This window comes from Argiope bruennichi, chromosome 6, assembly GCF_947563725.1.
Source record: "Argiope bruennichi chromosome 6, qqArgBrue1.1, whole genome shotgun sequence".
NCBI classification, from domain to species: Eukaryota; Metazoa; Arthropoda; class Arachnida; order Araneae; family Araneidae; genus Argiope; species Argiope bruennichi.
In genome coordinates, this window is record NC_079156.1 from 77,249,640 (window position 1) to 77,272,524 (window position 22,885).

Below are 22,885 nucleotides of genomic sequence, written 5' to 3' on the forward strand. Positions count from 1 at the left end.
AAATACACTTATGAGAAATTAAAATCTAAAGACACTGTCTTGAATAAGGATATTACGAAACTACACATTCAAAGATAAATTTGGGATGCAAGTTTTGTAATAAAAACAAACTTTATTATACAATAATGAAAAAAGATGCATTTACTCTCGCGCATATATGTACAAAAAGATGAAGATTAGCTACGTAAGTGGTGGTTGTTTGTTAGTCTATATTTGACTATTTCAAACGTCAGATGGAGACTATAATCAAATCATATGGTGCATTTTTTTAGCTATTTATTAAAAATCTTTAAAATATTTACCATTCGGCAATCACAGCAGCTTACCGACGATGTTCGAATTAGGCCAAATGATATCCCGCACATAGAACATGTTTTTTTACCATCACCAACACTATTTCTTTTCATATTTTCTAGTCTGCACACCATCCTCCTACGAAAATAAGTAAATAATTAAAATCACAAACAAGTGAAAAAATAATTGAAATAAAAATATTTCAGGAGTTATCTTTATACAAAAGAATCGAAGTTTCGTGTAGAAATAATATAAGTAAACAAACCATATTCACTTCAGAATATATGCCAGGGAATATAGCATTAGAAGACAATGAAGAGTTAGTTAAAAAAGATGGTCCAAATTTCAACACGTGTTAATGTATGCAAAATCATTTATATACTTTTAGTTATAGCTTTCCTAATCAGAAGAGAAAAGTAAATTCGTTGCAGAATCACTACTCGTTCGTAGAAATGATTCGTTCATTGAATGTCATTTTTTGGCTGTAAAAGAAAATCACAAATGAAATGTCTAAAATGGAGAAAGAATCATATGTAAATTTTTGTGATGCTAAATGAATGGATCTTCTTTTTCTTTTTTCCAGACATTTATTTTCAATTTACAACACTTTTTAAGCTTCTAGGTCAATGGGAGATTTTGCAAATGAGAAAATTGTTAATAAGCATTTCATTTATGCGCTTACAAATTATAATCGATGAGCGAATCAACGACTATCTAAACATTAAACTATAATAAATCTTTAGAAAGTTAGCATTGGCAGTTTTGGGCACCCTTTCTAGTTCACCATGCTCGGTGTGGAACAAATAGTAGAAAATCAGGTATGGAAAGGGTTGTTTTGAGCACATCAATATTTCTATTAGATACAAATGATGCAGAAAATATTTTTGGTGTCCTACAATGATAAACTATGGATGGAGGATAAATGCACCTATAACTTTTCCAGTTAATCCAATCAATGACTGACACAGTTTATCATTGCTTGACTGTCCAACGGCAGGAATTGAAATTACCAAATTTGCATATGATTGTATTTTTAATAAGAGAAACTTTCTTTGCCTGTGATGGTACACTTTATACCCTAAAGGATGTTTGAGAAAGAGTGCAAACCCGCATCTAATATATCCGTTCGAAAATTATTGACAATTACTCATCTTTTTTCCAAGCAAAAATCGATGGAAATTGCCTAATATGATCATACATTAGCTAGAAAAACTAAACGCAAGAATGGGGCATACTTAGTTGAAGGTCTTGTAAAATATTTGAAGATATTCCGGGATTTGTGGTTCTTACATGGTATTCATTTTAAAATGGTAAGCTAGTATATGGACATCGTTTCTTTGGGCCAATAGACTGAGTGGAGGGTCTTAAAGTTTGATTTTCCCTACATGATTGCTTAGAACTCTTATTGTTAGAAAGTAACAAAATATTTTCTATATATAATACTTTCCTTGAATTCTATATATTCATCTATAATACTTTCCTTGAATTCTATATATTCATCTATAATACTTTCCTTGAATCTGAATAACAAATTGGCAATAGCTGCTAGGACCATTGCTGCAGAAATTTGGGACTTAACAATTCTGTTTAAAAAAATACCGCCGTTCCATCTATCATCGCTACAGGCGTGCATTCAGACTGGCAGCTACTTTTTTGAACTATTGCTGAAATTACTTTTTTATTGAATTCCATTTTGTAGCTGTTTAAGTTAATAATGTTTTTACCTGGCCCATTCGGTTTCACCACTACACAATTCACCCCGATTCACCTGTATCTGACACAGCGGTTTTACCATCAGATATTTACAATCACTTTTAGGGTTCATTAAAAATTTCGCAAACAATGATGGAAAATGTTTGCTTTCACCACATTTTCATGTGTGTTCCATATCTTTTTTAATCACCAAATATAAAATAAAAAAGCGATTATTTTTAATAAATGATTCTAAAAACATACCTATTTTCTGATATGTTTTCAAACGGTGTGGAATTTTAAGTGTAAACTAAATCAAATCACAATAAAACTGTAAATAAATAAAATTAAATTGCACAATAAATTAAATTAAAACACAAAATTTAGCATGTCACTGACATGAGACGTGATAAATTTTATATTTTAAATCGATGCAAAATTTTTGTTAGCTGATAGCAATTCTGAATTTAAGTTGATTGACTTTTATCAGCTACAAAGAAGAAAATTGCATTCTCACCCAACTCGTTCTCTTTCTAATAGTTCAACCTGCTTTGCTCTTTCCATGACATTTTCTATGGATTGAAGCTCTGGCTCTTGAATAGCCTCATTCTTCCGAAAGTAATCTTGGCTATGAACGGACCATCCAGAATTCAATCTAAAATAAAACATGAAGGAAAATTACTTACACAAAAATTGATGTTGGAAATATGAAACAAAAATTTAAAAAAAGCTGTCCTCAATCCGCCAAATCATAGAAAATACGTATATAAATCCCTTCAAAATATTAAATAACTGAAAACGTGAAAAATCTCTTGGAAACGCTTCAATAACCAAAGCGTCTCTTGTGTAATTATAAAGATTGAAATATCAATAAACGTCCCAAATAGGGTTTGTCATCTAGTTAGATTAAGAAAATTCGTCTAAAGGATTAAGAGGTACTTAGGACTATTCACGATACTTTAAAGGACAGTGATGACTTGATAGTATATTTTGGCTCCGTATACCGAAAATCGTTGAAGATTTCCTATATATGTGGACATGGTCCAAGTGGAACATTGAACACAAGTGACTACAATCAAAAAAGAAAATAAAAATAATGATTTGAAGTAAGCAAATTCTCGGCTGTTTTTAACATATAATAATTATACCATTGTACTTCTTTGCTTTAGATCCATATTTGAAATGTTCATAAAGGGTTAAATCTATTTCGAATGAGTCTTACTGCCCGTGTTGTTATATGTGGAGTCTCTGCCCGTCACTTTCATACTATACCCCGTAGGTGAAGAGCAAAGAGAACTTTAGTAGGTCCATCCACTATAGTTGCGAGGTAATTGAGAAAGTATACTCGAAGAATTATCTCAATGTTTGACAATTATTCTCATTTTCGTACTCCACCCTTCCCTGCTTTAATAGTCCCCATGTAACCAAATTGCTTCATTATTCTAATAAATTATTGAATGTTCTTTGCATCAATGAGTAATGAGCTCCTAAAAGATTTTCTTCCTGGAACCTGACATTGTGAAAAGTTTGACAGAAAGTACCTCTACCAAATTCAATGAGCAATAATAACAAAAAAAATCATCTTCTGAAATATTTAAATTAAATCAAACATAAGTTTACAATATACTTCTATTTATACTTAATTATGATTCAGATTTTTAAAAAAAATTCAAGAGAAGTAAAATTTATGATTATAAACACGTGACATTCGAAATATCTACATACTTGGCACGAAGTACAAGCTCTCTGTCGCTGGGGCAATTCCAACGATGGTTTTCTTTATAGATAGACATCGTAACTTTCAGTCAACAATCTAGAAAAAGAAAGATGATGGTAGTACATTCCGTATGAAAAGAAATAAACTACGCATAATTATTGGATACAGTAAGATGAGACAACTTTGATGCATTTTTCTTTTCTTTCAACTGTTTTGTAAATTAGCAATGTATAAAAATATTTCAGTACCATCATAAGCCATTACTTTCAATCACTGGTTTTACATTCTATAGAAACATGATAGTTGATGTAAACATTTATACAATAAAAAAATAAACAGCGTTGGCAAAATTATACTGGGAAAGGAGAATTTTTGCCATCTATTTTAAAACCAGTCAAAATTGCCTCAACACAAGAAAAAAGATTTTTTAAATTTTGAAAAGATACTTTTCACATGAGTAATAACTCTAACTTTCTCCATATAATGAGTAAGTTTCTCAAAAATATATGAAACATAAAAATTGAAATATTTACAATTCATAAACCTAAAAGTATAAGAAATTTTATAATTTCGTCAGAAAAGGTAAATTTTCCATGTTTTTCATTGTAAGTAGCGTCAATTATGTGCACGATATTTCGTATATATTGTAAAGTTTCATTATGAAAGTTTGGGAAATAAAAGCTTTCCTTTTAGTCATTCGACGAAGATATAATACTTCGTTTACATGCTGGGATGAGTTGATCAACGAAATACATGGCACTTTTTTTTCTTCCAAAAACTTTACCACAACAAATGTTTTAAGCTTTAGTTTTAAAGGACCATACTATTATTCTCTCAGGAAATATTTACTTTCAACATTTCATCATTCTCGTGATATATATAATGTAAGGTAAATAATAACCAAATTCCTTTCTCTGCTATAGTCATTCCTGTGATTGGTGTTCCATTGTTCCTCCCAACCCTAATTGGATTTGCTGTGGAAGTACTTGGTTCGGATCTATCTTTTCCCAACAACTGTAAAATTTTAGAATTTGCCTACCCTACCCCCCCCCCAAAAAAAAATCAAATGAATCTTTCCCGAAGACCAACAAGAGGTATTCCTTAATCTTCTCGAATAAGATCTTGTTCGAGAATTTTATCACAGATCAATTAAGTTTGGCATCTTGATTTCTTCAAATGGAAGCATTTGGATTGACCATGATTCTTTAAGAATATTATAGCTTTCAAATGCTTTTCACCCCTCTTAGCACAAGATATTGTAAGATATTTCCACAATGTTATTCGATATTCTGAATGCCAGCCAATGTCGGCAAGATATACCGTAACAAAGATCGTTCAGCAATTTTGACAATAGGAACTGGTCATTTCTTTACTAACCACAATATAAATAACAAATTGCAACGCAGTGTCATCATAATTCTGATGAATGCAACTTCCCAACTTATCTTAATGCATCTTGATATCTGAAATACTTATAAAACAAATATGGAAAGCATACGATTTGAAAAAAGTGAAAAAAAATTTGAGAAATAGGCAAAATTATCCCCGATTTCCGGTTCAACTAAGCTAAAGTGTAACATAAAATGTAAATCAAAATGATTCTGAAATGAAGTTATATAATGATATAAGCAAAACTTGGACTGTTCAAGTCACTCAAGTTGACTACCAAAATTATTCATTCAACAAGCTGAGAATAAAAGCTCTGACAATAGCTTCTAAACAATTGCTAAGAGTTAAAACATGCCAAATGGATGTCGTTAAATGCCTTCTTTTGGCGGCGAAATCATTGGGACCTTTACAGAAACTTAGTAAGGAGACAAGCGTCATTTTTTAAGTAATTAGCAAAGTTTTCCTTGCTGAGACTTTTAATTAACCTTTATAATTCTGGTCATGAAGAAGATTTTGACATTCCAAATTTCGATTTGAAATGAAAAACGTTACAAAATAAAACCAACAATTAAGTATATGGTAAAAAAAAATCATGAACATGATATAAAAACAACGAAATTAAAAAGCGATTACTAAATTAATTAAACTAGATTAATTAAATTACGAAAGGTATATTCATGAATAAAGAGCAACGATAAGATGCGGAATATATTTTTGTTACGGTAATATTTTCCCATATTTAATGACATATACGGGAACTATTTTTGGAGAAGTATAAGTTTCCATTAAATAACTTAATGTGAAATTGACAACTTAGTTTAAGACTTAAAATTATTACTCCGGATAAAAGGTATACGCAAAATATTTTTGGGTCAGGAAGGTCAGGACTACGAGATTAGGATTTTCGATTCTATCAAATATTCTTTCTGGTGCATGTTTAATCCGTCTGAAATAAGCATGTTCCAGCTGATTAGGTGCAATTAGGAGCAGGCTCAAGTATAGCCCTCATCATCTAACCAAGGTCCAAAATTACGAAAAGTGAAATAGTTTTTATGTATACTCGAAAAAATGGCCTTATTCCAATTAAAAATAAAACTATCTTAAACGTTCACCACCTGGTTGCGAGTGATTACATACCACTCTTTTTCACATTCGCAAATCCAATAGGAAGAAAAATATGTTATTTGAGCTCGACTTAAATCCTTACCTCCTTTATAAGAAATTTCTTTAAAACTTATTGGCAGCAGATTTAAAGATGGCAGAATAAACATTCACTCGAAAATTGAAACAATCGCAATCACATTTCCTCAAGGAAGATCATACAAAATCAGGAAATACGGCTGCTTTGCATCGAAAAGGGCAATAACACAGGAAAATACATTACATAATAAACAGCAACTAGTTCGTCGTAATGGAAATTACAAATAAAAAAACAGAAATTCTAGAAATATATTTCGCTGAACTAAACAAATTCTGAGTTCTAACTCTTAAAAAGTTTGCAGATAGTTTAATTGATCTGGTGCTTCTAAACTGTAAGACATCACATATCGTTAAATCAAAAAATAGTGATCTATTTTTTAAAGTACTATTCTATGAATTTGGCGGCCAATTAATTGGCCAGAAATAGTGATTGCATTTAATTTTAATTATGTCTACTTAGCACAATTTGCTCATTAATTATTATCACAGCAAACTGTTTTTAAGGATCAAATTGCAATAATATTAAAGCTATATTATGTTAATAGTCTTACAGTTGTTCTTTATATTATCATTATTTCGAACAAATCATTGTGTGTTTCGAACAAGTCATCGAAGTGTTGGAGCCAAAATCATAGTACCATTAAAAACGTAAGTATACGATTAATCTATATCCCAATAGCACATTTTTCTTATTGTCGTTATTGTGGTATTATATTCCTGTTTTACATGAGGAATAAGACAAAGGTATTCCCTCCTCGTGTTTCATTTTGAAGATAACAAACAGAATCTTTCTTTTAGCTTTCAACAATGGAGAAAAATCCCATCATTAAATAGTTGATGAAGCAATAAAAAACATTTCAACAACAATGCAACAATGGAATCTATTGTTGTAAATTATTCAAAAAAATTGTCAAAATTAATAAAATAATTTTTTTTTTTTTGGATTTTTCTGGCGCAAGCGCCATGGTTTTGACTATGCTGTGCAAAAATTAGGGTTTAAATCATACCAATGTACAGTAATCAAAAACGGATAGTGTAAAAAAAAATACCCAAAAACAAACAAGTTTAAATGAGTGCATAAAATCCGATATTTAAAAATGCAAGAATTTGAGCATTGGTATCTTACCAAGTAAGAAAGGTAATGGAATGTTCGTGTTTTGAAAAAATAGCAAATTATGAACATTGAAATTTGGGCATTCTGACAATATATGTTGGATAGACATTTAACAGTCACACTGAGAACATAGAGGTGGTTGTTCACCTAGCAGCAAATGAATATGGGTGAATCTAGTATGCCCAATATGTAAAATAAATTGCATGGCATGCAAATTAAAGCGACGATCTTTTGAATTTTAAGGCGATATGAAAAAAAAAATGTGTGTTGTAATTATTTTTGGAAGTTTTGATGAGAAAACTTTAGAATTTTGCTAAATTTTTCATCAATTAAAGTTTCACAAAAAATTATCTGCACATTCCTACTCCCTAAAGTTTATTTGTGCTAAATTTTGTGGATCTAAGTCTAATGGTCTATCCTGTAAAGTCTACTGTCCTATCCAACACACAAATATTACTTCTGCTTTCTTACTTGGAGAGATAAGCGTGGTTAACAACGCAGCATCTTAATAAGAAGTTTCCAATATATTATAGTACGATAACTACAATTCTTCAGTATAACGGCATTCTGGTTTTCAAATTGCAATGTTTAACACATTTAGAAATTCTTCGTATTTCTGAAATTTCTCCTCTCACACGGTTTTGTGTGTGAGAGAAAAAGAAAGAGATACTAATTTCACTTAGTAAGACTTCGATACAGCACGAACACATTAATTCATAAAACAAATGTGTATCCGTCTCATATGGCTTATCTCCTTCATATAGAATGACCAGACTGACTCACGCATCAAATAACTGAATATTTTTTATTTTAAATCTTCAATAGACTGATAGTATTAAGCAATTTAAAATGCAAAAATTAATGAAAAATTACTCATTATTTCAAATGCCTTTATGTTATTATAGAAATTAATAATAATAAAATATTTATAAAATATTAATTAATGTTTCCAAAAGTGTATAATTTGATGCGAGCAGAACACGTCTGTGTTTAGTTTATATCTCCTTATTTTAATACATTGTTCACCATGTGAATCGCCTTAATTCATACCTATTATCTAATATTCTCTTCTCTACTACAATTAAAAGAGAGCATATAAGTAAGCATCTCATTAGATCGTGATCTGAATCACAAACATTAATCATGGCAGCGAACGTGTTAAATGCATGAGAATCAAATTGAAGAAAATTATTTAAATAAAGAAATAAATAAATAAAGAACAGAAACATTTATTAGTAACATAATATAAAAATTATCAGCCAAAGAAAAATCCAGAAGCTACACGTGCTTTAGTTCTTTTGCTCGATTTATTTTTTTAAATCTTTATCTTTGAAGGGGAATTGTAAGCGTTTTTGTCTTTATTTTACTTCTTCAAAATAAATCAAATTATTTTCTTAAATTGTATTTTCTTCGTGGCTGTATAAAATTCATGGATCTAAAAAGTTATCAACTTAAAAAGAGTAAAAACGAAGACCAGAAGTTGTTCGAAAATACAGACAACGAACGCCCTGGTGGTAAAGAAAAACAACTAAAAGCTGAATAAAATTTAAAAAACGAAAAATGTTTAACGCACTGTTGTAGTAAAAACAAATCACCGAGAGAAATTATTAGAATTAAAAAAGAAATCGAAACAGAAATCCAGTAGGTTGGACCCAATCAAATGTAAGCATGAGTTGGTGTTACAACGCAAACTTAAACAGATAACAGCAACAAAAAACTTTTACGATTTTAAAACTTTTTGTTCTAATCAGAACCATAAAAATAATGAATATCGTATAACAAAAAAGATATGGGATAAAGCTCAATTTAATTTATTCAGAATACTGCGGATGATTCAATCCATCAACGCATTTCATGTGATCAAATATGGTTCAAAAATCTAACTAATGATAATCAAAGTGTATATTGTAAAATAAAAATGTTCTTATATAATAGTAAAATATGTGATTGAAGATTTTATATTTTTTTAAAATCCATTAATGAAGTTCAAAACATAAAATCTTCCATTTTAGAAGTTTCCACATTTTAGCAGAAAAATAATATTCTATTTTTCCCCTGGGTCTTAGTCCTTAGAAATAAAAAATAGCATTTGTGCTGATTTCAGTATGCTTAAAGTTTATGATTTCAACGAGGAAGTGATGAAATTTTCAAATTATATAAAGCTTTAATTTTAGTATCATTTATTGCATGAATCGTCAGGAATCATTACAATTATTAGGATAAGCCATAAAATATCAAAACTAAAGGAATGATAAATTCTTTTATATATCATTAGAGGAAAAAGAGGTAATTTCGTACAGCTGGCAGTTCCGTGCACAGCTGTTTTTAGTAGTAAAAAGCGCGGGAAAGGGTATCGAATCACCTGCCTACATAGTGAAAGGGATGTGTGTTAAAATGAGCTTCTTCCCTTTTCAATTTCTAGTTTTCATTAAAAATTTTCGTATATTATAAGGAATCGACGGGTTTTTTTTCCCCCATTATTTCGGGTCTTTAGTTTTTAAAAGGTCTCTACTTCTTTTTAAAGAAATAAAATAAAGAAATAAACAGCAAATTCCACGTGAAAATATTTTAAACCCCACCAGCGTTTTCTCATTAGAATAGGCTACTTTTTAATTAATTTAGCGAATCGAAATAAGGCCTTTTCAATAAATTGATTGTGTGTGCAATATCCGCGCAATCGGAAAGCTGTTGCACGGTATTATTCAGTATAAAATTAAATTCGCGGTATTATCTAGTAATAAAAATCCTTTACCTAAAGGATATCTTGTTTATTTTACAGATGCATCGAAATTACACATTAAGTATTTATAAGGGATCTCGGAGCCAATGCGAACTAAAAGCAGTTATTAAAACGGCACTTTAAGTCTTTTTTTTTTTTTATTATTATTATTATTCACCAAATTCAAACCAAAAATCACATGCGTGGAATTATCCACCGTTCGGAGTAATACTGAGCAAATAAACTTTTTACAAAAATCTTTTTTTTAAAGTAAATTGCTTGAACAACTTAAAGGTTACAGTTAATGAATATTAAATGCTGGTCCGTGTAAAAACATTATTAAATTTACTATTGCAAAAACCCATTAGATGCGCGAAATGCCCCCCATTCTCGCCTAAACAAGTACCAAAATTAGATTTATTTTTTAAATTATTTATCAGAGGAGAAAAAAATACTTCTAATTTTCATAAAACGGACATGATTATGGCAAAGATGTTTAGTTTAATAATAAGATATTTCTTCTACTCCAAAATACTAAAAGAATTCTTTCCGAACAAATAAATAATAGAATTAGATTAAAATTCATGACCTGCAGACGATTCGATTTTGATTAATCATAATACATTCTTTTTCCGAACAAATGAACTGAATTCTGATTACTATGAAAGAATTGCTTATACCTCGAGTACATTTTAACCATTAACACTGATCACCATGCTTTTCAATATTGCTATCTAAAAGTATCAGTGTGTTACTAAAACGATATTTTTTTTCTTCTGTAAGCACAGAGACACAAACTTATAATCTCCAAATGACTTCTATTTCACTGAACTTTGCTATCGTTCATGATCTACATTTAATAACAGATGAACAAATAAATTCATTCGAAGCCAATTATTTAAAGATGACGTCTTTCCTAGTACGACGCAAATCTTACTTTTGGAAAGAAAAAAAATCTCAGAAACTGATTGTATCAAAAGATTCAAACGTATGAAAAGTTTATAAAGAAAACAAGACAAAAGGAACTATTTCAATGAAAAATTATTGAAATTTTTTCAGCATTTTAGAAGAATGATGAAAATTTGAATGAAAAATCATCAAATAAATATTTATATTTATTCGATGTTGAAATCAAAAAACCTTTCCTTCTAAAGGATTTCAGACTTTTCTTTTTCAGAATGCAGAATTATATCAATCAGAAATTATTTTTCTGAAATTATAAGCAAAATGTCGTCGGTTTTTTTTTTTTTTTTTTTTTTTTCCCTTGAGGATGAATGAACATTTAATTTTAAAACTTAATTATTCGTAACTCACTGAAAGCAAATTTTAAAATAAAGTCAAAGATTTTTTGGTAATTATGGATTTTAATATTTATATTATGCTAACTCGTTAGATTCTCACCTGTCAGGTTTAATTCATTTTGAATCCGGAAGGAATCAAATCAAGTTTTAAAAAACGAAAATTAATTCTAAAAAGTTGCGCAGTGATGTCCCATCCATTAGTGCTGAGGCATCTCTCTTCGTATTTTATTTTAAAATCCTGCTTTTTCATTTTCATGTACGCTTGAAAGTGAATTTGTGAAGCGTTGGAGTTATACTTTCTAGCGATCTGTATCATATTACCTTGTGATCCTAATTAGAGTCATTTTGATTAGATTTCAATCAATGACTCTTTGGAAGAATCGAATGTGTTGTAGGAAGGATGAAAATCTCTTCCGAGTTCGAAGATAGACTAACCAGATCAAAGAGTGAAAATGAGATGGATTAAAATTTTCATTTAGCCATAACTCCCTTATTATTGAGCATAGGGATTGCAATACCGGTATACTGGGATACCGAATACCGGTATTTTGAGCCATTTGTTAATTTTGTAATACCGGTATTCACAAGTTTAAATACCAGTTTTTCGTTATTTACTAGAAATTTTTTAAATTGTCTCCACTATATGTTCAAGGATCGCCAACATAGCAAAATAGCATACGTTTTAGTTTTTATGTCTCCCTAACGGGCGAAATTAACTAGCTAATGAATGGCTTAATTAATGGCTTAAATCTAAATTAGCGAAACATGGATTATCCCTGAATAAAATATTGTATCCATAACAACTGATGGAGCAACAATTATGAAAAAAGTTGGAAAGTTGGAAAGTGGATGGGTGCAAATCAGCAGTTGTGCTATGCACATGGAATTCAATTAGGAGTAATAGATGTATTATACCAAAAATATAAAGAACAGAAGAATCCAAATACTGTGGATATAGAAACTTCGGATTCCAACTTTGAAAAGAGTAAGAGTGAGAGTGATAGTGACAATGAAGATAATGACAATGTCATTGTTGAAGAAGATATTGCTAATGAGGATGAAATATTAACCTATCAAAAATTGCTTCCTATAATTTATAAAGTGCGAAAAATTGTTAAAATATTTAAACGTTCCCCTATAAAAAGGATATATTACTAAAATATATACTAACTGAAAATAAAACAGAATATATGGCAATACCAGATTCTAAAACACGTTGGAACAGTTTACTCCTAATGATGGAACGATTTTTGAAACTGAGAAATCCAATCCAAAAAGCAATAATCGACTTAAACCTGTAAATTAATTTTTCAGATAGTGAATTCGACTTAATAACCAGAACTATATCAGCTCTACTTCCAATAAAACTGACTATTGAGGCATTATGTCGGAGAGATTCTAATTTATTAACAGCTAATGCAACAATAAATTTCATGTTGCAGTCACAGAAAGAACAGCACACATTAGTATCTGAAGAATTATATATTACATTGAGAAATCGCACAGAAGAAAGGCATACCGAAATAGAAAATGTCTTATGGTATTTACATAATTCTAATGATTTTAAAAATGAAAATGAAAAGAAAAAAAGAAAATAACCAATTAAAATCTAATTAAGTTAGAGTAAAGTTTCTTAAAAATTTTTTTCCCACAAACCTATCCACATTCAGAATTCGGTTCAATTATCGAAGATTATGATGTCACTACTGTTGGTAGTGAAAAGGAATTGTCTCTTGAACAAAAATTAGAATTAGCTATAAATAAAAAAATTTCAACGAACCAAAATACAAAACAGAAATCAGCTATATCCAAAACCATCCAATAAGAAATCGATTTATTTGAAGATGAGGGATTTAGAAGTAAATACTTGGAAAAAGTATATCGTGCATTGCTAACAGTACCACCAACTAGCATAGATGCCGAAAGAGCGTTTTCAACAGCTGGTAATTTTTACACAAAATTACTTTTCAGGCTTAATGACAGTACAATTGATGGATTATGTTTTTTTAGATCACATTTCAAAAATTTGTAATAGTACCACAAACTGAATAGTGATATTTACACTTTTTTTGTGATTTAAATAAATAAGATGTTTCTTTACTATTTTTGTGATTATATACTGTTATAATTTATAAGTTACAAATTATTTTTTGTGATATTTACACTCTCTAACAAAACTGGCAAATAAAAGAAAAAGAAACACCTGTGTTTTCTTTCTTTTTCCAAAATTTCTAATACCGGTATTAAAACCGGTATCCCGGTATTAAGATTTAAAAAATACCGAATACCGGTATTGAAATTTTGGTCCGGTATTGCAATCCCTAATTGAGCAGTATAGCCAAATATGGCTCTTGCGCCAGGAAACTACACAAAATCCTTATTATTGAAGATAGGAAGCCACTCGAACCATAGCCATAGGAAGGATAGGAAGCCATAACGAACAACTTTTGTGCTGAAAGTTTTTCAAAGGCTACAGTTACTTAAAAGTTAGAGGATGAGAAGGGAATTTGAACTTCAATTGCTTTTGTAAACTAGCTTGTAATACTTTGTTGGAAAACTTATCAGGTGCGTTCTCTTCCAATCTCTTTTCACTTCATGTTACAAATCCTTTAAAAAATTACAGGTGCAATTAGTGGAGGAGGTGGATTTTTCAAATTCTTATAACTCCGAACAAAACATCTCCCTTCATCTTCAAGTCCGTCGACAGGTGGAAGCCGCGGTAAGGTCTCGGCTTGTGAGCTGTAGGGTTTCAAGTTCGAGACCCGATTCCACCGAAGAACCATCGTGTAAGGGGGTCTGTTGCACGTTAAATCCATCATCGCCAAACGTCTTCCCGCTGGTGTTGTGTGGTGTGGAGAGGGGGGGTGCCAGCTCAGGTGTCGTCCTCGTCATCTGATCAAAATTAGGAGGTCCGTCCCAAAATAGCCCTAGTGTTGCTTTATAACGGAACGCTAACTAAACTAAACTAAACCGTCGGCAGGTGTCGATATTGCCAGTTCAGTGGTGGTGGTGTGGTTTGGCTGTACACAAGAAGTCCATCGGCAGAATTCTTTTTTAAAGTTTATTTTACATGTAGCAAAATGTATCGCTGGATGTTTTATGATCAAGATTTACTCTAAATAACCAACAGGAGTGATCTTCCCAAACTCTCTCGCGTGCGCTATAATAAAAATGTTATCTCCTCCTCCCATATATGATTGCGAACCTTGGATACGACCATGAGTGCCTTGCATGATTTTGGTGAAAAATAGTAACGAAATATAGATCTTAGAAGTGAATTTAGCATTTTTACGAAATCTATCATGTAATCCATGACGATTTCTGGGCATTTAGTCCCTAGTTTTAGCAATAGATACCGAAAAACGAATTTGTTTTCAACGCACTTTTTTCCGATCAACTGAAAACAACTTAACACATGTAAAACTGCAATTATAGTCACAAGTTGCAATTATGGTCACAATACCAAATTTCTTTTCCTAATTCGGTGTGTTTATACGCGTGCAAAAACACAGACCAATAAACAGTCAATCCTTCTGAAGATTTCGTTTAAAATTTCAAATGCTAAACCTGTGTTCCAAATTTTATCTGTCTAGTTCTTTACTTGTTGTAGCTTGTTCACTTTTACTCACATCACAACAAAGGACAATCAATATTTATTCCTTTTTTTTTTGTAAGAATTTCGTTTATAAATTGAGAAAAATCGCAAAATTTGGTATGAAGTCCATATGAACTAAATTTCATCAGTCTAACGCAAAGTGTTTTTGACTTTCCGTGTTCACGAGCATAGAGACAAACATAATTCTAAAAATGTGTTTTTCATATTCAAGGAAATTTGAAACTTAGAGATCCTTTAAGATCTTGAGTTCGAATTTTTTGACGGTTACAATATTTCCTTTTTATATATTTTGTATACGAGAAAATAAAAATAGCTGATGCAAATCACTTAAATTATTCTTTTCTATTCATATTTTCATTTTCAGATCCATAAGGAGGAAAAAAGAAATATATACCCTCCGCGTATTAGACATGTAATTTTACTTAATAAGATTCAATATTTTGAAACAAGATGTTTAGCAGATAATGTGTGCCTAAAAAAAACCATCACTTGTTTTTTGAAAAGTGATTGGTTGAAGCATTGGATTCAAATATATGGTACAGTTTGGAGATATTTGTAGAGAGAAGAGCAATTTTACAAATTAACTTACAGTATTAACATTTTATTCCGAACTCGGATATTTACCATGAAAGATCAAAAATTTATATCCACATGAAGAAGAATATCATTCAATATATATTGTTGGAGTCTCATATTTCGACTCTACAACCATTAGTCATTTTCTGTAAATACGGAATGCTGGTGGAAGGATGAAATCAATAATATGCTTCTTATTGATTTTTACCTTAAAATATATGTCGGTAATAAGCAGATTACAATTGTTTATTATCTGCAATGAATTATGTAACACTAGCTTTTACCCGCGACTTCGTACGCGTGGAAATAGATTGGAATTTATAGCATCAATGACTTTATCTTTTGTTATTGTCTCAATGGCATGAAAAAAAATACACCCTGAATTTGGCGATTTTTGGAGGGAAAGTTAGTTTTTAATTAATAAACAATTAACCACTCAACTAGACGGAATAAATAGTAGCCTATGTCCTATTCCAGACTATAATCTATCTCTCAGCAAAATTTCATCCAATTCTGTTCAGCCGTTCTGGCGTGATTTACTAACAAACATCCATCCATCCAAACTTTCACATTTTTAATAATAGTATAGATATAAATACAATTTAATTACAAAAGCCTTCAACTAATTTAAAAAAAAAATTTATTTACATACTATACCTGAAATAAAACAAATCAACAAATCAAGTCCGTGTTTCTTTAAAATCTAGTCAAGTCTATTTTATTTATCGATCGAGATTGAGATAGCTACAACAGTATAATACACATAATATTTAAACTTTCAATTAAAATGAAAACACAGTTGTCAACAATCAGAACACACTGCGCATGCGTGAATTTTCAACACCAGTTGGCGTAACGCAAATGCGTGAATTTTCTACGCCAGTTGGGGTAACACAATACAAATTAGAAATTTTCAATTTCCTTAATTCATGTTTTATTTTAATTTAAAAGTACTTCAGAATGAATCTGAAAGATCGATTAATTAACAATGTTTAATTCTAAATATATCAAACACTAAGAAAATAAATAGAATCGTTTGAAATATTCTGTCGAAAACACGTTAAGCCTAATTTGATTAGCGTGGGAAAAAAAACTGAAGCCTTATTCATTTTTGGCGGGATTTGACCTCAGAGTTTTGGCGAGAAAGTTAATTTTTAATTAATAAAAAATTAACTACTCAGTTAACCGGAATAAATAGTAGCCTATGTCCTATTCCAGACTATAATCTACCTCTGTGCTAAATTTCATCGAATTCCGTTCAGCCGTTCTGACGTGATTGACTGACACACATCCAAACTTTCACATTTATAATAGTAGTATAGATGCTCAAAGTTACGCCTGCTGCTAGTCCACTCGGACAGACTTTGAACGCCGTTCTGTTCAGTCTTTGGACATTCATGAAGCTCCTCGTTGAATTTTATGGATAGATAAAAAAATATTTATTCATTTCCCTGTGAACTTCTTAAAATGTTATTGTATAAAAATAAATATTACAGCGCAAAAATGTTTTAAAAAATTTTCTTCTTTATAATATTTATTTAATAATCATGCGCAGTTTTCCTAGATTTCAGCAATTTTTAAAAAAAGATGTTGTGCCTAATTTTCAGTAGTAGATTACATTGTTGCCCTGAAATTCAAACCGTTTTTATCGTTTCGTCAAATATTTAATCGCGTGGATTTTTTCCATTATTGAAAACTAGAGGAGGATTTTGTTTAATATCTTTGTAGTTTACAAGACAAATTAAAAAATAAAGTCACAATATCTCAAAATTTAATAGATAGATAAACAGATATTTAATAGCGCTAAAATTAATTAAATTTTTAATAGCGCTATGATTTTATGGGACTGGATTCTATTAGAAAAGTGCATCCGCACAATGAACAGAGCATATATAACCCATCTGAAAAACTAAGCTTGGCTCGGTAATTTTTTTTCGGAGAAAATGTTTAGACACGAATAATCACATATGAATATTTTTCAATCTTACCTACAAGTGAACTGGTCATTTAAATAAAAAAAAATCACGCATGCATTTAGTTTAGCATGTTATTCGAATTGGTTAAGACAATAAATGCATTGTTTTTATTAGATTTGAACCTAAGTATTCGTATTCGGATAATGTGATAAAGCGCCATCTTTTTTAGGTACCAGTCGGTTATCATCCTTTGGCAACAATGCAAGTACCACAAAAATTTACGAGATGGCGCTATATGACATTGTCAGCATAAGAGAAGATAGAAAAAGGCTCTAATAGTTAGTTATAAAAAAATGTTTTTTTTTAAGGAAAATCATCTTTATAGATAATCTTAAAAACCAAAATCTTATCTAAATTTAAAATTTGATTCAAATTATAAGAGCCGTTTCCGAGATGCACGAAATAAATTTATATATATACAAGAATTGCTAATTAAAGTTATAAGATATAACACGACTTTAATATCAGATAATTTGGTGAAATATACTATTTGGGGGATAATTATCATAAAACAGATTCCGCCAAAGAAAAATCTTAAGTTAAGAAATTATATATCTAAGCAATTTACCTGAAATCAAATATAATCAACATTTCAGGCAAACCAGCTAGACATTTTTAAGTTATCCTTTGTCATCCAGAACTTATAAATGAACAAATTTTGAATAGTCTAGTTTTTCAATATGTTAATATAATTTAGATTATAAAACTCCATATTTACAAGTATGAACTAAATGAAATATATTTCTTTATAAAATTTATTAAAATCCAAATTCAGTCTACTTTATTATTTGTCAAAAAAGTTACGACTTACCGAGTATTCGATTAATAATTTTCGCGGTTTTGTTCACACCCATTCTTCTTCCAATCAATATTGAAGAAGTAATAAAGGAATCTCATTCTTAATCTAAAGCTGAATGGAATCTGCTGCGGTGAGCAAGCACGTTACCGTCTGTTTACAGTTATTGAGGTGAAATATCCGCCGGTTGAATCGAAGACATACCTAATTAAGCTCCTTCACGAAAGAATTGATCAGAAAGATAAATTCCCGACATACCTGAAAAAGTTAAATGTAATTTCCAGAAATCATACACACTCGATTGAATGTGCTCTAAAATTCTACATTTGAACACTCGGTGAGAGTAATACGAAAGAATTTTAAATCCGGTATTCGGAATTCTCTATATTCAAAGTTCCGCAGAGCATTTGAAGTCTATTATCTGAGCAGAATTCATAAAATCACTCCATCTAATACTAATTCGATATACTTAGGTATAAAGATATCAGGACTAATAATTCTTTCGATACAAATCATTTACGGAGCTAAATCGAATCTGAGCCGCATTTTATTTTTGAATTCTTTTATCTTCCATAGACTAGGGACTAGGCAATTCAAAATAATATATATCTACTAGTGTGTGTGTTTTGGAGCTCTACAGGTTAGGCAGTTTGACCGACAATTATCGAATTTGGTATAATATACCTTGAAGAGTGGGAAAGTGCATTTCAGAGCGATTTTTTTTTGAAATTTTTAATTAGAATTCTAATAAAATGGAATGAAGCTAAATCTTGGAGTTTTCCCGTAATGACTTCCTAAGTTATTATTACACAAAGTTAAATTCTTCATCATTTCAAACTTTAAAAAAAAGAATTTTCTTTTTAATAATATCAATTTGATAATAGTGCGAATTTTTACAGAATTTTGGCAATTTTTTAAAAATACTTTTCGTTTGATTTCTAACAATATAACAGTGGTTATTCTAACAATAATATTATTGTCCTGAAATTCAAATTGCTTTCATTGTTTCATCAAATATCTTATTGCGTGATTTTCTTGCATTGTTGAAAACTAAAGAAGAAGGATTATATGTATCTGTGTAGTTAGTTAACGAGATAAATAAATAAAAAGTTACAATTTTGAGGAATTTAGAACCTTATTCTAAAGAGCTATTATGTTTTTAATAGCTGTGTAATGTTATGGGACTTCTTCCTTCAGAAAGGTTCATGTGCGCCATGAACAGGACATATGTAAGACAATTAAAATAACATTTGCTTTAATGCCAAACAATTTGGCGGAATTATGAAATTATCAAAAACGATTGAAATCAAATGTAACCAATTTTCCTGGGAAGCCAGCTGGTCGCCTTAGGTAACTAGTGTAAAATAAAAATGGATTCAAGCAGGAGTCTCATTTTTTAAAGAAGCAATTATTTACGAATCGATTGGTAACATTAACCCTCTGATTGCGTAATTTTTTAAAATCCCTATTTAGATACGAGGTTTACAAATAAGTTAAAATAATTTTCAAACAGATATTATATGTTACACAATAATAATATGATATAATAAAAATCTATAATTGTAAAAATAAACACTCTAAACTGCGAAAAACGCGGGATGTAGTAGTAAGAAAATGGACTGATTGCCAGACCACGGAAATCTTCGGAAAAAGCAGCTGGAGGGTAAATATTATTCGAAAAATATCTAGTATTGTCTCCTATATGGTCTAGAACTTTTACTTTAAACATGATAATGTTTAAATTGGCATAGATGGCTATCGGAAAATCATGGAATATATGATTAAAAAGAGAGCAAAACTCTCTATGGGGCAAATCGTTATGCATAGAACTCCCTAATTTGGTAGTTAATTACTTCTAGGATAGTAAGTGCTTAAGGTATCTGAACACTCGAAAAGGTTCATTTTCGCTAAAAATGGTAAATTTTCTAAATTTGTTTTATTGGATAGACCAGTCTTTGAGCTATCCAAAACAGGTTTACTTTTGTCTCAACGTTAATTAGAAGTCAAGATATTAATATTTTTGTAATAATAAGTAAACCGGAAGTGTACATTTAAATAACTGGAGGTACCAATATAAAGAGCCAAAAACATGTTAAAAATTTGTATAAACACAAATTTAGTTTTAAATACGAAAAATGTTTTGCACAGAATAACACGAAATGCCAATGAGAGTTTCAACGGTGTTTTGTGGAAATTTGTAACTAAAGATGTCTTTGTTGAGCTCTGAATCCTCAGATTAGGGTATTTATGTTCGAAATATATTTTAACGAAGTTTTTATAGGATTACAGGATACCTTAAGGTTGTTGGAGTGTATCCTAGTGCAAATTCAGTTAGAGCATTTGCTGAACTCGACAAAGACAGAATAAATGAATCTAAGCAGCATTCACTGCCAAATGCAAAAATTGTCAGAAAAAAAATGTAAATGATTAAGAACAAAAAATTATTAAAATATGAGGAGGAAGAAGGTATAACCTATAAATGTGGTGAATTTTAAGTATGTACGCCCCATAATTTATTATTAAAACATGTTACTGTATATTTTAAATGCATTTTTCTCAAAACTGAGTTTTGCTCATTTGTTGCTCACTTCAAATCAAATAACTCGAAATATAATTATCATATTACTATGAAATTTGATGGACTTTGTTTTTATACTATTTTCTAGGGAAAGAACAAAAAGAATTTAGATATAGTGAATATTTTTTAATTTACAGCCTATTGTTTGAATAATAATGTCAGAAATTTATTAAAAATCTCATGATAAATCTTCGACTTGTTGTAAAATTTTTATTTATTATTAGAACCATACGATTGTAGTTCATTCCCTAGAGAAAACTATGTAGTTTATTTTGGTATAAGTTTTGTTCGGATGAGAAAAATACTTTTTGGTGTAGTCAATTTGAAGTTTTTTTAAGAATTTGCTTGAATGTATGCTATTAAATGCAAATTTTAAAAAATTATGAATGTTTATTTCAAATATTGACATTCTTTTACTAATCTTTATTAGTCTTAAACCCAGAAATATGGTTGATGTATGTATACACCATGTTTTTCTAAAAAAAAGTGCTCCGAACGTGTTCGATATCTTAATAAAAAAATTTCAAACTCTTTATTAAATTTTTAGTTAAAAACTGATAGAATTGATTTTTTTTTCATCTGAAAACTCGCACCATGTTGTAAAAATCAATTTTTTAATCATTTTACATTCCAAAAATTAATTTACTAGGAATATTAATTTTATTTCCGTATAATTTTTTTCAATAATTTTAAAAAAATTAATATATTTTACAGAAATACTTTCCAGTATTTTAGTTAGTGAATTTACACTCACGCATATTGCGCCAGTATAAAATAGCTTTCTTGTGTCAACATTATCAATAATTATAAACGTAATTTAGAGAAAAAAATCAAATCTAAAGCATTATTATTTAAAGATATCTCAAACTCGAAGTTTGAAACTAATTAAAAGGGTACTTTTTTTATTACATCAAGACAATTGTTGTATAGATACAAAAAATACATTTTATTCCAAACGATTTTTGTTAAAATTGTAAGTTGACATTAAACCTATTATGCGCATTTTCTAATAGAATTTAAAAAAAAAAACTTAATTACATATTTGAAGCATTATTCTACTATGATATCTCAAATTCGAAGTTCTAAATTAATTAAAAATGGCTCTTTTTTTATTACATCTAGATTGCATAAATAAAGAAAGTAGATTTTGTTCCAAACGATTTTTATTGAAATTGATTGTTGACATTAAAACGACTATGTGCATTTATAAATTGAATAAAAAGAAAATTAATGAAATATTAATTTAATATTATAATATAAAACTTAATTAAATATTTATAGCAATTTTGATTTCAAATACATCATTAAAATTCTTTATTCTAAAATATTTTTGAATGTAAACATAAAAAAAATTGACAAAAACTGTAACTCTCAATGATCGAGATTCCAAAATTTATACACATCATTTCATATAGGATCGGGAAACATCGTTTAAGAAGTCTCGCTTTATAGAAAGAAAATGCTTACCGTTTATATGCGACTGTTCAGAACCTCTGTTTCAGTTTCTGTGAAAGTGCAAACAGTCACTGGAAGAGCCAGCACTCACATCCTTCTGAAACGGATGTGTCAACAAAAAAGGAAGCGGAAAACGACGAGATCGCTTGTTTTACTTTCTCTGTGGATTTCTTCAGAAAGTAACCATTAAATAAACGCAGGAGATATTTATCTTAATCTTTTGAATCAACATACTTCCAAAAAAACAATTCAGTTTCTTTCAAAGATTATCTTAATATTACATACAATAGCAGAAACGGATTATTGAATAAGCGAAGCAGACGATTGCTTATTGACAACTTTGGAGATATATTTTTTGTGGTATTTTCAAAGCAATTCAATTTTATGTCTTAATTTGATTTCATTTTCAATGTCAGCATCTTCAAACTTAAGTGGGAATAAAACATCATTTAAATTGTAGAT

The 22,885-nt window shown here is 29.8% G+C and overlaps 1 protein-coding gene across 3 annotated transcripts in view; it reads right to left on the reverse strand.

The window, feature by feature from the left end:
• Nucleotides 1-22,548, reverse strand: part of LOC129971314 (rab effector Noc2-like) — a 37,134-nt gene extending 14,586 nt beyond the window's left edge. The window contains exons 1-5 of one of the 3 annotated variants that reach the window (XM_056084946.1): nt 22,436-22,480; nt 18,406-18,648; nt 3,712-3,799; nt 2,504-2,641; nt 303-432 (exon numbers count right to left, since the gene is read on the reverse strand). In XM_056084946.1, coding sequence (XP_055940921.1) covers nt 303-432; nt 2,504-2,641; nt 3,712-3,779 — 336 coding nt within the window. In that variant the 5' untranslated portion in view covers nt 3,780-3,799; nt 18,406-18,648; nt 22,436-22,480. Of the gene's footprint in view, nt 1-302; nt 433-2,503; nt 2,642-3,711; nt 3,800-6,299; nt 6,322-18,405; nt 18,649-22,435 lie in introns of those variants that run through there. The other 2 variants (XM_056084945.1, XM_056084947.1) reach the window with 2 other exon arrangements.
• Nucleotides 22,549-22,885: the final 337 nt, after the last annotated feature.